General features: G+C 41.9%; 1 protein-coding gene across 6 annotated transcripts in view; it reads right to left on the bottom strand.

Moving 5' to 3' along the window:
* phf14 (PHD finger protein 14) overlaps positions 1–17,640 on the bottom strand; it is a 268,298-nt gene extending 250,658 nt beyond the window's left edge. For 4 of the 6 annotated variants that reach the window (XR_011885414.1, XR_011885415.1, XM_072253394.1 and 1 more), the window contains exon 1: positions 17,499–17,639. Coding sequence is in view for 4 of the 6 variants with exons in the window: in XM_072253394.1 (XP_072109495.1) it covers positions 17,499–17,541 (43 nt within the window). In the remaining 2 variants the exon portion in view is untranslated. Of the gene's footprint in view, positions 1–17,498 lie in introns of all 6 variants that reach the window. The other 2 variants (XM_072253393.1, XM_072253396.1) reach the window with 1 other exon arrangement.
* Positions 17,641–17,985: the final 345 nt, after the last annotated feature.

A 17,985-nucleotide genomic window follows, 5' to 3' on the forward strand; every position in this document is an offset into this window, starting at 1 on the left:
ATATACAGGACTCCAAGCAGTAACCAGGATATGGGTTACAAATTTCAAAGAGAGATCAAAAAGGCATGTGAAAAAGGGCAATGTTGCAATAATAATGGGGGAGTTCAATATGCAGGTAGATTGGGAAAATCAGGTTGGTACCGAATCCCAAGAGAGGGAATTTGTAGAACGCCTACAAGAGCAGCCCACTAGGGGAATGGCAATTCCGGACAGGGTGTTATATAATGATCCAGATTTGATTAGGGAGCTGGAGATAAAGGTACTCTGAGGAGACAGTGATCAGAACATAATGGAATTCACCTGCAGTTTGAGAAGCAGAAGCTAAAATTGAATGTATCACTACTACAGTGGAGTAAAGTGAATTACACAGACAGGAGAGAGAAGCTGGCCAAGGTTGAATAGAAGAACACACTAGCATGGATGACGGCAAAACAGCAATGGCTGGTGTTTCTGTTGGAAATTCAGAAGACACAAGTAAGATACCTACCAAAGACGAAGTAGTATTCTAAAGGTAGGATCAGGCAACCGTGGCTAACAAGGGAAGTCAAAGATAGCATAAAGGCAATAGAGAGAGCATAGAACTTTGCAAAAGCTAACGGGAAGCTAAAGGATTGGGAAGTTTTTAAAAACCAAAAGAAGGCAACTAAAAAAGTAATAAAGAGAGAAAAAATGAAATTTGAAGGTAAGCTAGCCAATGATATAAAACAGGATACAAAAAGCTTTTTCAGATATATAAAGAGCAAAAGAGAGACAAGAATGGATATTGCATCACTAGAAAATGACGGTGAAGAGGTAGTAAAGGACAACAAAGATGGACAATGTTAATGAAGTATTTTGTGTGATGGGGTCCTGAATTACCCCTATGAACTATGCTTTTGAAAAGAGAGAGAGACAAAGACTACTCACAGCATGTTTATACTTTCGACAAGGATGCTGCCTGCTTGAAAATCCTTACAGAGAGGGAAGGGAGGAGCTGTTAGAGAGACAGTTAGTATTCAGCATGGGGAGATAAATAGGTCAGATGATAGACCTGGAGACACTGGTTTTGGACACTGAATGAGCTTTGTTGTGCCCACAGAAAAAGTGAGTTTTGGAGGATCGATCAGCGGCTCTCGCAGAGTGAACAGGGCTTGACCAGTGGGGAGTTATTTGTGTGTCCAACCCTCGCCCGGGTTGATAATTCCACCACAGAAGCACGGTCCCCTTTGTTGTGGTCACAGTCGGTGACTTCTAAAGGATCTCGGAGGACAACAGGAAGATTGACGGCGTCAGCTCACCTGAAAACTCAAATCTCTCCCTCTCCCCGTCACTACTCAACTGAATACCACAAACTTAACTGAACTTTACTCATCTTCTTAAGACTATCTATTTACCCCTGGACTTGAAGAAGCTTGATTTTCATATATTTCCACACATATATATATTCATTGCTAACCTGTTTGATTTATCTGCATTTATATTGCTGTATCGCGTAGTTACTAATAAATTCCATTAGTTAATAGCACTACCGGACTCCGAGGTGTTTTCCATCTCTGCTAGTTCTTTAACTCGTCACGGGGTACGTGACAAAATTGGGGGCTCATCCAGGATATGAACGAATTGGTTGGGGCTTATTTGGAATTGATTGGGGAATATCCCTTTTGATTTGCTTGTGTGGAAAAACAGCAGAAATGGATGTTGCGGAATTTCTAGAATAGCCAAACCCCGTGTCCTTGACGAAAGCTAAAAAGTATTAGTTGCGGGGTATTGTTAAGGAATTACAGCTTACGACGGTAAAGAAGGGTATGACTAAGGTAGAAATTCAAAGAAAAATAGTTGGATATTATGTTTCGATGAAGCAATTTACTGAGGATGTGTTGAAAATGTCCGCAGAAGGTAAACCTACTGAGGCTGAGTTTCAGCTTCAGTTGGCAAAGTTAAAGATGGAGCACGAGTTGCAACTGAAACGGCTCGAGTCCGCTGAGGGAGAAAAACAGAGAGTTTGAGAGGGACATGGTGCGGCAAGGAGTTCCGGTGCCAAGCCATTGTAGGAAGCCGGTTGTACCGTTTAATATTAGCCAAGTAATTAAGTTGGTACCTCCACTTGAGGAAACAGAAGTCGATAGGTATTTCCTACATTTTGAAAAAGTGGCCATAAATCAGAACTGGCCGAGAGATCAGTGGGCTGTTCTGTTACAAAGTGTGATTAAGGGAAAGGCCCAATGAGTGTATTCAGCGTTGTCTGCTGCAGACGCAAATGATTATGATGTAGTGAAAGGTGCTGTACTTAAAGTTTACGAGTTGGTCCCGAAGGCATACAGGCAAAGGTTCCGAAAATTGAGGAAGCCTTGGGACCGTACGTATTTAGAGTTTACCCGTGAGATGCAGATGTACTTTGATCACTGGTGTACTTCGAAAGGGACACGTGAAGATATTGACAACCTGAAAGAATTGATATTGGTTGGACAGTTTAAAGGTTGCGTCCCTGATGGTTTAAGGACATACTTGGATGAGAGAGAGACAGCGACATTGTCAGAGTCTGCTAGATTAGCAGACGAGTACGCCTTAACTCATAGAGTTAGGTTTTCCCCCCACTAGGAATTACAAAGAATTACCAAAAGGGTAATAGAGACAATCCACCAGCTAAACCAGAGAGTAAACTGGGGACTAGTGATAAAAATAAGGAGGAAGGAAAGCAGACGGGGGGAAAATTTCCGAGTTTCAAGTGTTACTTTTGTGGGAAACCTGGTCATGTGGCGTCCAATTACCTTGCTATGGAAAGGGAAAAAGGAAAAGAGAAAGAGAAAACCCCAAATGCCTGCGTTCAGACAGTTAAGACACCGCTGAAGAAGGAGGGACCTGACCGAGTTCAAGGGGGACTCGAGAGATTTATTCCAAATGGGTTTGTGTCTGTGAAGGAGCGGTCAACCCCAGTTCCAGTGAGAATCTGCAGAGATACTGGAACTTTTCAGTCACTGATATTAAAGAGTGTTTTGGAATTTGGTGCCGAGACGGAGACTGGGGAAGTAAATATTATCAAAGGTATTAGAAAGGGAACTGAGGCCGTGCCTTTGCATAAGATAATTTTGAAATGCGACTTGGTATCCAGACCAGTCACAATAGGGGTATGTTCTGAACTACCGATAGACAATGTTGATGTCTTACTCGGTAATGACCTTGCAGGTAGAGATGTTTACCCAGCAGTTCAGCTCACAAGTAAGCCTGCTGCTGCTGAGGATCTGCCCATAGATACTGATGTGTATCCCGCATGCGCAGTGACCTGAAGCATGTCCAAAAAGGCTGCTGATGCTAGTGTTGATTTATCTGAGACTTTCCTACCACCCTTATACCAACAGGACTTAGAGGGTAGTAAGGCTGAGGAGAGCAAGGAGGAAGGGAAAGGCTTGTCCTTATCGAGGAAGGAATCTATAGAGGAAGGAATTTATAGAGGAACAGAAAAAGATCCTGAAATTGTGGCTTTAAAAGATACAGCTCTCTCTGAGGATGAAATTCAGAAAGAGACAGTGGGATATTACCTTAAAGATGGGGTGTTGATGAGGAAGTGGAGACCAGCCACTGTGCCTGCAAGTGAGGATTGGGCTATTGTGCATCAGGTAGTGGTTCCAAAGGTTTACAGGGCTGAAATTTTAAACCTGGCCCACAAGATCCCTTTAGGACATTTTGGAGTAAAGAAGACAGTGCACAGGATTATGAGGGAATTTTATTGGCCTAACGTGAGGAAAGATATTGTCAATTACTGCAATACGTCCCAGGTGGTGGGAAAACCTAACCAGGCCATCCCAAAGGCACCACTTCGGCCAATACCTGCTTTTGGTGAACCTTTTTCTAGGGTCATAGTGGATTGTGTAGGCCCGTTGCCGAAGACTGCAGCTGGTCATCAGTACTTGTTAACAATTATGTGTGCTGCATCTAGGTTCCCTGAAGCTGTACCTCTCAGAAACATCCAGGCCAAGACTGTGGTAAAGGCACTCAGCAAGTTTTTCACACTAGTAGGTTTACCTGAAGAAATTCAATCTGACCAGGGTAGTAACTTTCCCTCAAGAACATTCCAGCAAATAGTTTCTGAGCTGGGGGCTAAACAAATTGTGTCATCTGCCTACCACCTGGAGTCTCAAGGGGCTTTGGAGCAGTTTCATTCCACTTTGAAGACCATGATTAAAACCTACCGTTTTGAGAATGACAGGGACCGGGATGAAGGGATACACTTATTACTTTTTGCCGTGAGAGACACCATTCAAGAGTCCCTGGGGTTCAGTCCGTTTGAGTTAATTTTCGGCCACAGGTCCAAAGGACGTCTGACCTTGCTCAGGGAGCAATGGTCTAACCCAAAAGTGTGTGTCAGCATGTTAGACTATGTTTTGAAATTTCGCGGAAGACTTAACAAAGCTTGTGACCTTGCCAAGAAGAATCTGCAAAACTCCCAAATTAAAATGAAACATTGATTTGATAAGAGAGTGAGGGAGCAGGTGTTTGAGATTGTAAATAAAGTGCTGGTGCTGTTCCCTCTTGTGACCAACCCCCTCCAAGCACAATTCCATGGACCATACCACATAACGAAGAAAATTGATTCTTTGAATTATGTTATTGAAACTCCCAACAGAAGGAAGGCGACCCAACTGGTACACATAAATATGCTGAAGCCCTATTATGATCGTGAGATGGTACCAATAAGTACTGTTATGAAAACAAATGGGGCTGTGGAATCTGATAATGAGATGCAAGATCATTTTGACAAACTAAAAGTGAGTTTGGCCATGCCTCAGTTACATATCTGGGCTATGTAGTAGGCCACGGCCAACTGGTTCCTGTACAGGCCAAGGTTCAAGCTATTGCTGAGGTTCCTATTCCAACCGGCAAGAAAGCTTTAAGAAGATTTTTGGGAATGGTTGGGTATTATCGTAAGTTTCGTAAGAGTTTTGCTGACATCGCTCTCCCCCTACCAAAACTTCTAGGGAAGAGTGAAAGATTTACATCGAGTGATTTTTGCCAGGAGGCATTTGAACGCCTTTAAACCATCCTGTGTTATCATCCTGTGCTCAAGGCACCTGATTTTTCCAAGCCATTTTCTATCGCAACCGACGCTGGTGACGAAGCTGCTGGGGCAGTACTGTTACAGAAGGGAGCAGGTGACATTGAACACCCAGTAGCCTATTTCTCAAAGAAATTTAATGTGCACCAGAAAAATTATTCCACTGTTGGAAAGGAATTGCTAGCACTTATTCTGGCTTTACAATATTTTGAAGTCTATGTTTGTCCTGCCCAGAGACCACTTGTGGTTTACACGGATCACAATCCATTGGTGTTTCTAACTAAGATGTAGGATAAGAACAGGTTATTAAATTGGAGTCTGATATTGCAAGAATATGACCTGACGATCAAACATGTGAAAGGTACTGACAATATTATAGCTGATCGTTTATCCAGATGTTAAGTTGGACATGTTTTTGCTCCATCATCTGATGAATATACACGTACTGTTTCAAACTCTGAAATTTCCAGTTAAACAAAAATGTTGCCTTCGTCAAAAATTTTTTTTTGAAGGAAGGGGGTGTGACAAGGTCCTGAACAGGGACCTGAACAGGGTCCTGAACAGGGACCTGAACAGTGTGAACAGGGCGTGACCGGTGGGGAGTTATTTGTGTGTCCAACCCTCGTCTGGGTTGATAAGTTCCACCACAGAAGAACTGTCCTCTTTGTTGTGGTCACAGTTGGTGACTTCTAAAGGATTTCGGAGGACAACGGGAAGACTGACGGCGTCAGCTCACCTGAAGACTCAAATCACTCCCTCTTTCTCTCTCCATCACTACTCAACTAAATACCACGAACTGAACTGAACTTTACTCATCATCGTAAGACTATTTATTTACTCTTAGACTTGAAGAAGCTTGATTTTCATATATTTCTATATATATATTCATTGCTAACCTGTTTGATTTATCTGCCTTTACATTACTGTATTGCGTAGTTACTAATAAATTCCATTAGTTAATAGCAATACCGGACTCCAAAGTGTTTTCCATCTCTGCTGGTTCTTTAACCCGTCACGGGGTACATGACATTTGTGTCAGTCTTCACTGTGGAAAACATTAGCAGAATACCAGAAATGCAGAAGCGTAAAAGTGGCAGAAGTGAGTATTATTGCTATTACTAAGGGGAAGGTACTTGGGAAGTTGAAAGGTCCGAAGTAAACAAGTCACCTGGACCAGAGGGACTACACCCCAGGTTCTGAAAGAGGTAGCTGAAGAGATTGTGGAGGCATTAGTAATGATCTTTCAAGAATCACTAGATTCCGGAATGGTTAGAAGGACTGGAAAATTGAAAGCATCGCATCACTCTTTAAAAAGGGAAGGAGGCAGAAGAAAGGAAATTATAGGCCAATTAGACTGACTTCAGTAATTAGAAAGATGTCTATTATTTAGGATGAGATTTTGGGGCATGTGGAGGCACATGAAAAAAGGCCAAAGTCAGCACTGTTTATTCAAGGGGAAATCTTGACTGACAAATGTATTGGAATTCTTTAGGGAAATAACAAGGAAGATAGACAAAGGAGAGTCGTTGTTTACTTAGATTTTCAGAAAGTCTGTGACAAGGTGCCAAACATGAGGCTCTTTAACATGATAAGAGCCCTTGGTATACAGGAAAGGCATTAGCATGGATAGAAGATTGGATGACTGGCAGGAAGAGTGGGAATAAAGGGGCCTTTTCTGATTGGCTGCCAGTGTCTAGTGGTGTGCTGCAGGGGTTGGTGTTGGGACCACTTCTTTTCACATTATATATCCTTGATTTGAATGACAATTCATAGCTTTGTGGCCATGTTTGCAGATGACACAAAGATAAATTGAGAAGAAGTGTTAATGAAGCAGGGTGTCTGCAGAAGGATTTAAATAGATTAGGAGAATGGACAAAGTGGCAGACAGAATGTAGTGCAGTGCAGTGCATGGTCATGCATTTCGGCAGAAGAAATAAAGATATGGACTATTTTCTAAGTGGGGAAAAATTCAAAAATGAGAGGTGCAGAGGGACTTAGGAATCCTCCTGCAGGATTCCTTAAAGGTTAACTTGCAGGTTGAGTCAGTGGCCGAGAAGACAAATGTAATGGTAGCATTCATTTCAAGAGGACTAGAATACACAAAAGCAAGGATGTAATGCTCGGGCTTCATACAGCATTGAGATATGCTGGTGTTTCCTAAAGTGGGGGAACCTAGGACCAGAAGGCACAGCCTAAGAATTGAAGAATATCCATTCAGAACAGAAATGAAAATTTTCCTTAGCCACAGGTTGGTGAATCTGTGGAATTCATTGCCACAGAGAGCTGTGCTGGCTAGTTCATTGGGCCTATTTAAGGTTCTTGATTAATCAAACGTTACATAGTCATAGTCATACTTTATTGATCCTGGGGGAAATTGGTTTTCGGGAGAAGGCTGGAGATTGGGGTTGAGAGGGATAATAAATCTGTGATGGTGGAATAGCAGAACAGACTCGAATGGCCTCATTCTGCTCCTATATCTTATGGTCTTATTAGCTTTCTTCAAATTCTCCTGTACCTCACCCATGGCTAAGAATATTTTAAATATCTCTGCTAGAGTCCCTCCAATTTCTGCACAAGCACTCCACAGGGTCTGATAAAACATCGTCAGTCCCTAGGGATTTATCCACAGTAATTTGCCTCAAGATAGCAAATAACTCCTCCTCTGTAATCTGTATCGGGTCTATGACCTCGCTATTGCATTTCCTCACATCTACAAACACTGTGTCCATCTCTCAAGAAAATACAGATTACAAAAAAACAATTTAAGATCTCCTTCATCTCTTTCGCTCCATAAGTAGATTATCACTCTGATCTTCCAGAGGGCCAATTTTGCCCCTTGCTATCCTATTGTTCTTAATATATCTGCAGAAGCCCTTAGGATTCTGCTTCACCTTGTCTGCTAGAGCAACCTCATGTCTTTTTTAAGCTCTCTGATTTCCTTAAGAGTTCTCTTGCATTTTTTTATACTCCTCAGGACCTCATTTGTTCCTGCCTGCCTATACCCGATATGCACCTTTTTCTTTTTCTTAGCCAGGGCCTCAATATCTTTCAAAGTCAAGGCTGCATAAAGTGTATCCTTGGCTTTTATTCTGACAGGAACATATAAACCCCGCTCTCAAAATTTTACTTTTGAAGGCCTCTCATTTACCAACCACACCTTTGCCAGAAAACAACCTATCTCAATTCACAGTTGCCAGATCCTTTCTGATACCATCAAAACTGCCCCTTCTCCAACGTTGCATCTCAACCCATGACTAGTCCTATCCATTACCTTGAAACTTGATGCGAAGTGATCAAGTAATATGAAGTGTTCCTCTACACAACCGTCCTGAAACTTTTCTGAACACATTTGACAAACTCTTTTCCATCCGGCCGTTTTACAGTATGGAAGCCCCAGTCAATATGTGGAAAGTTAAAATCACCTATTGTCACAAGTTTATCTTTCTTGCAGCAATCTGTGTTCTCTCTACAAATTTGCTCCTTTAAATTCTGTGGACTTTTGGGTGGTCTATAATATCCTCCCATTAACGTACTCATACCTTTCTTGTTCCTCAGTTCTATCCATAAAGGCTCAATAGACAGGCTCTCCAGTCTGTCCTGACTGAGCAATGCCATGACATTTTCCCTGACCAGTAATGCCACAAAGTGCATGATGGTAGAAGCCACAGCTCCCCAAATGTAGCACACAAGAATATCTTCAGTAAGTAGAACTTTTTTGCAAATAAATTTCAATTTTTTAAATTACAGGTGATCCGTAAGATCGAGAATATTTTTATTTATTTAGAGATACAGCACGGTAACAGACCCTTCTGGCCCAAGGAGCTTGCCCCACCCAGTTACACCCATGTGACCAATTAACCTACTAATTGCTATGTCTTTGAAATGTGGGAGGAAACTGGAGCATTCAAAGGAAACTCATGTAGTCACAGGGATAACATAGAAACTCATTACAAGGAATGGCAGAATTGAACCTGGATCTCTGGCACTATAACATCATTATGCTAACCACTACACTACCTGTTCTGAGAACCACGTAGTATGCCAATTTTGCCACAAGTCAGAACAGTCAGTTTTCTATAGCTACCATACTGTATTGCTCTACTTGCTACACAGTGCCTATAAAAAATATTCATCCCCTTGGAAGTCTTCATGTCTTATTGTTTTCAATGAATCACAGTGGATTTAATTTGGCTTTGCCACTGATCAACAGAAAAAGACGTGTCAAAGTGAATACAACTCTCTACAAAGCAATCCAAATTAATTACAAATATAGAACAAAATAATCGATTGCATAAATGTTCACCCCCTTTAATATGACATACTGAGACATCACTGGTGCAGCCAATTGGTTTTAGAAGTCACTTAATTAGTTAAATAGAAATCACCATGTGCAGTCAAGGTGTTTCAATTGATTGTAGTAAAATACACTTGTATCTGAATGGTCCAACTGCTGGTTAGTCAGTATCCTGGCAAAAACTACACCATGAAAACAAAAGAACACTCCAAGCAACTCTGCGAAAAGGTTATTGAAAAGCACAAATCAGGAGGTGGATACAAGAAAATTTCCAAGTCACTGAATATCCCTTGGAGTACAATTAAGTCAATTATTAACAAATGGAAAGCATATGGCACAGCTGTAATCTGCCTAGAGCAGGCCATCATCAAAATCTGAAGTGACCATGCAAGAAGGGGACTAGAAAGGGAGGCCACCAAGAGACCAATGACAACTCTGGTGAAGATACAAGCTTCAAAGGCTGAGATGGGAGAGACTGCACATACAACTGTTGACCTGGTACTTCACCAGTCACAGCTTTACTGGAGAATGGCAAAGAGAAAGCCACTGTTGAAAAAATTCACATGAAATCTCAACTAGAGTTTGCCAGAAGACATGTGGAAGACTCTGAAGTCAGCTGGAAGAAGGTTCTACGGTCTAATGAAACCAAAATTGAGCTTTTTGGCCATCAGACTAAATGCTATTGGCATAATTCAAACACACTGCATCGTCAAAAACACACCATCCCTATGGTGCAGCATGGTGGTGGCTGCATTATGTTGTGAGGACGCTTCACTGCAGCAGGCCCAGAAAGCTCATGAAGGTAAAGGGTAAAATGAATGCAGCAAGAAACCGGAAATCCTGGAAGAAAACCTGATGCAGTCTGCAAGAGAACTGTGACTTGGGAGAAGATTTGTTTTTGAGCAAGACAATAACCCCAAGCATAAAGACAAAGCGACACAGGAATAGCTTAAAAACAACAAAGTTAATATCCTGGAGTGGCTGTCAAGAGTCCAGGCCTCAATCCAATTAAGAATTTGTGCCTGGACTTGAAAAGGGCTGTTCACTCACGATCCCCATGCAACCTGACAGATCTTGAGCAGTTTTGTAAAGAAGAACAGGAAAAAATTGCAGTGTCCAGAGATGCAATGCTCTGAGAGACCTATCCACACAGACTCAACGCTGTAACGCTGCCAAAGGTACATCTACTAAATACTGACTTGAAGGGGATGAATACTTATAAATTATTTTGCTTTATATTTATAATTAACTTAGATCACTTTGTAGAGATCTGTTTTCACTTTGACATGAGAGAGCCTTTTTCTGTTCATCAGTGTCAAAAAATTCGAATTAAATCCACTGTGATTCAATGTTGTAAAACAATTAAACATGAGAACTTCCAGGGCAGGGTGAATACCCTTTATAAGCACTGTAATTCTTTCACTTCATCAAATATTTGCCCTAGCACTATCCACAATCAAACACATGGAATATATCCCATTTCCAGTTATTAATAAATACCACAAAATATTTTATTATTATTTGCACCTTCAACAATGCTTTAAAAACAAATGGGTCAATTAGCATAACGTTGGATTTCCTTAAGTCTGGTCAGCCATACCCGAAAAAGCTCCTGTACTTATTTTCCTTAGAATCTTCATGGTGGGGGTAGAGTAGCACAATGATTAAGTTAATGGACTGTTAGTCAGATTATCAGACCATTGATCAAGCAATATTTTAATTTCTGCATGATGGCAGCTAAATTTAAATTTGAACAACTAAATTAATACGAAATTTAAGAAGAAAAGCTAGCATCTATAATAATCACAAAACTAGTGGATGTCATAAATCCTATTCTCCAACAGCCTTCAAGAAAAGAAGTCTGCTCCCCTACTTAGTATATTATCCCAGGCTCACCAATGTAGTACCACTTCAGTTCAAGGACAATCATGGCTGAAAATAAACACTGGCCTGATCAAAGATGTCCACATAAATAAAATCACCTGCATTCAAATGTACAGTATATGGTCACTGTCCCTCTTTAAGGTCTAATCTGCCAAGTGTTTAATAGCCATGTTCCCTTGCCTAAGAAATAGAGAACTGACACAGGTTCATAAATCCTTATTGGAGTCAATGAGGAGTAAAAAGTTGATAACAAATATATGCACTTGTCTGAAGATTCTGAACTCGATAGCAACACAAAATGTTTTTGCATTACCTTCTTAACATCAAAGTTCAAAGTAAATTTATTGTCAAAGTACATGTATGTCACCATATACTAACCTGAGATTCATCACCTTGTGGGCATTGACAGTAAATACAAATTAACACAATAGAATCAATGAAAAGGCAAAGATGGAAAACAACCAACATGCAAAAGACAACAAACTTGGCAAATACAAAACAATAAATAATAATAATAAATAAAAGTGCGTCCATAACAGTTGGAATGACTGAAGTTATTCACTGTGGTTCAAGAGTCTGATGGTTGAGGGATAACAACAGTTCCTGAACCTGGTGGTGTGAGACTTGAGGCTCCAGTACCTCCTATCTGATGGTGGCAGTGAGAAGAGAGCATTGCCTGGATGGTGAGTTCCTTGGTGATGGATGCTGATTTTCTTGCAACAGCGCTTCTTGTAGGTATTCTCAATGGTGAAGGCTTTACCAGTGATGGACTACTATATTCCCTTTTTCTAAGCTTTTCTGTTCAAAAACATTGGTATTCCCATTCCAGGACATCATGCAACCAGTCAGTATTGTCCCCACCATGCATCTATAGAAGTGTGTCAAAGTTTTAGATGACATGCCGAATCTTCCCAAACGTCCAAGAAAGCAGAGGCGCTGCCGTGCCTTCTTTGTAATGGCACTTGTGCGCTAGACCTAGGACAGATCTTCTGAAATGGTAACACTGAGCATTTTAAAGCTGCTGATCCTTTCCACTTCTGATCCCCTAATGAGGACCGGCTCTGGTTTCCTCCTCCTATAGTCAATAGTCAGCTCCTTGGTTTTGCTGACATTGAGTGAGGGGTTGTTGTTGTGGCACCACTCAGCCAGATTTTCAATCTTCCTCCTCTATGCTGATTCATCGCCACCTTTGATTTGATCAACATCAGGGGCATCACCAGCAAGCTTAAGTATGGCATTGGAGCTATGCCTAGCCTCAGTCATAAGTGTAAAGTGAGTAGAGCAAGGGTTAAACACACAGCCTTGAGGTGGACATGTGATGATGGTGATTGTGAAGGAGATGTTGCCAATCCAAAACTGACTGGGATCTGCAAGTGAGGAAATAGAGGATCCAGTTGCACAAGAAGATATTGAGGCCTAGGTCTTGGAGCTACTGATTAGTTTTTAGGGTGTAATTGTATTGAATGCAGAGCTGTGGTCGATGAAGAACATCCTGATGAATGCATCTTCACTATTCATATGTCTCAGGGTTGATTAAAGAACCAATGAAATTGCATCTGCTGATGACCTGTTACGATGGTAGGCCAATTGAAGCGGATTCAACTCGCTCCCCAGTAAGGAGTTGATACCCTTCATCACCTACCTCTCAAAGCACTTCATCAGAATGGATGTAAGTGCTACTGGATGATGGTCATTGAGGCAAGTTACCACATTCTTCTTGGGCACCAGTATAATTGAAGCCTGCTTGAAGCAGGTGGTGACATCCTACTGCCAAAGCGAGAGGTTAAAGATGTCAGTGAACACTCCAGCCTTTAGTACTTGGCTATATACTCCGTCCAAGTCAGATGCTTTTAGTGAGTCCATCCTCCTGAAGGATGCTTCCACATCGCTCTCTGAGAAAATCACAAGGTCATCGAAGGGTGCGGGAGTTTATCAGCGTACCATCATGTTTTGCTGCACAAAGTGAGCATAAAGGGTATTGAGCTCATCTGAGAGCGAAACCTTGTTGTCACATATGGTGCTAGGTTTTACTTTGTAGGAGGTGATAGCATTCCAGCCCTACCACAGCTGTCAAGCACCCTTCTGTAATTCCAGTTTGATCCAGAACTGCCACTTCACGTGTGAGATGGTTTTCCAGAGGTCGTACCTGGACTTCTTGTACTTCACTTGATCTCCAGACCTGAATGCGCTGATTTGGCCATCTGCAGATTGTGGATCTATTGGTTCATCCAGGGCTTCTCATTGGGGTAGATTCTGAATGAACTTTTGGGAACAGACTCATCCATAACTATCTTTATAAAGTCTGTACAACTATGGTGTATTGGTTAAGGCACTTTGATGAGTTCTTGAACATGGCCCAGTCTACCAACTCGAAGAAATCTCAAGAGCCACTCCTCTGCCTCCCGCAACCACCTCTTTGTTGTTCTTACCCTCTAGAGTCTTGCTACTTAGCCTTTGCCAGTATGGAGGTAGGAGGAGGAATGCCAGATAATCATATTTCCCAAACTGTGGTCTAGGGATGAAACGGTTAGCATTCCTTATCGTAGCATAACAGTGGTTGAGTGTATTGGGACCACTGGTGCTACAGACGATATGTTGATGATAAATGGGCAGAGTTTTCCTTAAGCAAGCCTGATTGAAGTCCCCGGCAATGATCTGAAAGGTGCCTGGGTAGGCAGTTTCTTGTTCGCTAATCGTGGCACTCAATACATAAAGTATTTGCTTAACATCTGCCTTTCAAGCTACATAAACCGATCAGGATCACAGAGGAGAACTCTCTTGATAAATAGAATGGACAGCCTTAATCATTAAATGTTCCAGGTCAGGAGAACGTGAGTGCAACAAGACTGATACATCCGAGCACCATGAAGAGTTTGTCAAGAAATACTGTCCACATCTTTTGCTCTCTTTGAATCAGGAGTCCGGTCCATCCAATTTATCAAGGAGCTCTCAGGCCTGCCTGCCATATCCAACTTGACTGAAGTGAGCCGTGTCTCCATGAAATACAGAACGCATCAATCCATCATTTCCCTCCGACAAAGCAAACTTGCCTTTAAGTCCTCTTTATCTTGTTCTCCAGTGACTGTACATTTGCCAACAAGATACTGGGTAGAGGAAGTTTTATACCCCAACATTTAAGTCCAGCTTAGAGACCTCCCCTCCTTCCTCTCTTTCAGCCATGGCATTGTACCTTCATCCACTTAAAGGTGCCATACCTGCATTCCTGAGACTTGACTCTGCTGAGTCCATCAGGATATCGTAAAATCGCTAGTTCATTTAGATGGCTTAAAAGAACAATACTTAAAGCGAAATTACAGGCTACAGTTTACAGAGATAGTAGTTCAGAAGCATATCTAGAAGTTTTGTGAGTTGCCTGCAAAAACTCACCATGTATTGCCAACACCATCAGAAAAACTAGGAACAAATCTAGTGTTCTTAACAAGTCAAGTGGATTCAGTATTTCATATTCAACATTACTGTTCTTTGCTCAAAGTTACAGCCAGCACAACAAAATAAAAAACTAGTTTACTTAGGTGAACCGCCATAATTCAAGTCAACTATGTTCAAATATCACCTCATAGTAAAATCAACTTTATTATTAATAATCCACTGTTATAATCCTTTGTCTGGACATAAGATACAAAAACCTGAAAGGGGGCTCAAGAACAACTTCTATCTTGATGTTATAAGACTAGTATGAAAGGATGGACTCTTGACTTCACAAGTTACCTTATTATGGTCTTGCAGCTTATTGTCTACCTGCACTGTAATTTCTTTGTAACTATAATACTTCATTCTGCTTTCTGTTACTGCTTTACTTTGTACTCAATGCACTGCTGCAAAAAGCAGTGAAAATGTTTTGCATTCTATCTTGGTACATGTAACAATAATAATCCAATTTACCTTTAGTGTTTATAAACAATAGCCAACATGAGGGAATCACAATTAAAGACAAAGAAATACAATCAGCTGACAACTTTTGCACACAAATTTATTCCCTTATTGTTCACTCATATACTTGCATAAAACACTAGTGAGGCCCAATTCTGTGTATTGTGTGTAGTTCTGGTCATATATCTCTAGAAAAGATATCAAGGTATAAGATTACGGAGAAAATTTACAAAGATGTTGCCACAGCTTGAGGACCTGCATTCTAGCAAGAGGTTGAATAGGTGAGGACTTTATTCCCTAGACCATTAAGAAATTGAGAGGAGGCTTGATAAAGGTATACAAAATTATAGGGGTTTAGAAAGGGTGAATACAAGCAAGCTCTACCCACCGAGGGTGGGTGACATTAGAACCAGAGGTCACGGGTTAAAGGGTAAAACATGAAATGTTTAAGGGGAACATGAGAGGGAACTTCTTCACTCAGGATGGTGAGGGCAGTGGATGCAGGTTTGATTTCAACATTTAAGGGAAATTTGGATAGATACATGGATGGGATAGGGATAGAAGGCTATGATCTAGGTGTAGGTCAAAGGAACTAGGCAGATTAATAGATGGGCCAAATGCCTGTTTCTGTGCTGGAGTATTCAATGGCTCTATTTCATTGTCAACCTTAATACCCTTTTTCTATTACTGTGCAAAACAGAATTCTGATTTATAAACCACCTCCAATCATATCAATTTCTGGATTCAGTGTCTCTAATGGTGGTGGAAGCAGATTTCAAGAAGGGGAACAAGTTGAGTATGATCAAAAATTGGTCAAAGGATAACTGTTTCTCTCTCCATTGATTCTGACTAATCTGCTGGTTATTTCCGACATTGTTTTTACTACTGAACATCTTCAAGGCCTAGGTTCTTAGCTATCCAGTTTTAGACAATCACTTGTAATGATTTATCTTCCCACTGTCAAAAAATTACCTGTGAAGTCTCCCTGTAAATCTATCCTTCACTCTTGACTATCCTTCACTGCTGAGGATGTTCTACGAGTCTGTGGTGGCCAGTGCTATCATGTTTGCTGTTGTGTGCTGGGGCAGCAGGCTGAGGGTAGCAGACACCAACAGAATCAACAAACTCACTCGTAAGGCCACTGATGTTGTGGGGATGGAACTGGACTCTCTGACGGTGGTGTCTGAAAAGAGGATGCTGTCCAAGTTACATACCATCTTGGACAATGTCTCCCATCCACTACATAATGTGCTGGGTGGGCACAGGAGTACACTCATTCCACCGAGATGCAACACAGAGCGTCATAGGAAGTCATTCCTGCCTGTGGCCATCAATCTTTACAACTCCTCCCTTGGAGGGTCAGACACCCTGAGCCAATAGGCTGGTCCTGGACTTATTTCATAATTTACTAGCATAATTTACATATTACTATTTAACTATTTATGGTTTTATTACTATTTATTATTTATGGTGCAACTGTAACGAAAGCCAATTTCCCCCAGGGTCAATAAAGTATGACTATGACTGACAACATCTACCATCTCTTTCAACCCCATTACTGTGTCCATGTTGTCAAATGGTTGCCCAATGCATACCATTTTATGCTTAAATCTCTTTCAACTAAAGTAATTGCACCAGGTCCCATCATAAATAAACTTCATTTGTTGAGGCATAGCTATATAATAATTTTATTATAATTTTTTCATACAGTCTTGACCTAAGACAGTAAGACTTCTTGGGGATCTGAGCTCCAAGAGCAGTAAGCTCTTCCTTAAGTTCTTGTGTTCCAAAAACATATTACAATTCTGATAAATAACCACAGACCACCCCCCCCATCCCTTCTACCTGAAACAAACAGCCCAAAATTTGGTGCCATGAATGACCCCCAAGACCCCCAATATTAGGTCTAGTATTTTTATTCCCTGGGCAATGATGATCTTAACTGGAGACCCATCTGTGGCTGGTGCTCTTGAATGCGGCTCCCTCGAGGTTGGGCAGAAACCTGGTTCTGACAAAGAGCCATCAGGCCTGAAATGTTAATTGCCCTGCAGCCTTAAGGGATGCTACCTGAGCTGCGGAGCATCCACAACATTCCCGGCACGTTGGGACTGATGTTTTAACGTCAGCAAAAGTCAAGGCCGCAGCGGGGTAACGGCCTTCACGGCAGCGGCTGCTCAGGGCCAGGTTTCCCGCAGAACATAAACACCGAGTTATCGGTGAAGAAACGGGGGGAAGCAGCGGCACCAACTCCGGCTGACTGGCGATAGAAATGGCTTTGCCTGCACTACAGTCCTCAGCGGCCCAGCTACTAAGCAGAACGGGAGGCTGCGAGCTGCGGCCGGCCGCTGTCCCCAAATGCGCTTGCAAGCGATGGGCAAGGAGAGGTGGCTCTTTACTTACACATGCTTTTCATGGCCGCATCGCTCTCTTCTTTCCAGGACATCGTTCAACTGCCGCCTCTGTCGCCTAGGCCGCGGCTCGCGCTACCTGAAGCGCCGCCCCCTCACATCGACTGGCGACTCTGGCGGGGGCATGGGTGCCGCGCATGTGCGGTGCCGGCTCTCGTGTTTCTGTTTTCTAGTCGCGTGGGGTGCGAGAGTGGCAGCAGTGAAAGTACTGTAGGATTTCCGGTCTGCTCCATCCGGCCACTTAGAATTATCATATCTTCGTTTAGAACGTAAAGGTACAAGTACTGAGCGAGTAAGCAAATACCTGTGTAGAATGAAAAAAGTGTTAACTTTTCAAGTTGCAGACCTGTTATTCAGACCTCAGCCAAGTTGGTATGGATAAATTCTGAGGTGACTAGCAAGGCCACTGTGGGAACCAAAAGCTCATGCAAATGGAGCAGAAGTTGCCTGATGGATTAGCTTGAGATGCGATGCACCTC

This window comes from Mobula birostris, chromosome 3, assembly GCF_030028105.1.
Source record: "Mobula birostris isolate sMobBir1 chromosome 3, sMobBir1.hap1, whole genome shotgun sequence".
In the NCBI taxonomy this organism is placed as follows: domain Eukaryota; kingdom Metazoa; phylum Chordata; class Chondrichthyes; order Myliobatiformes; family Myliobatidae; genus Mobula; species Mobula birostris.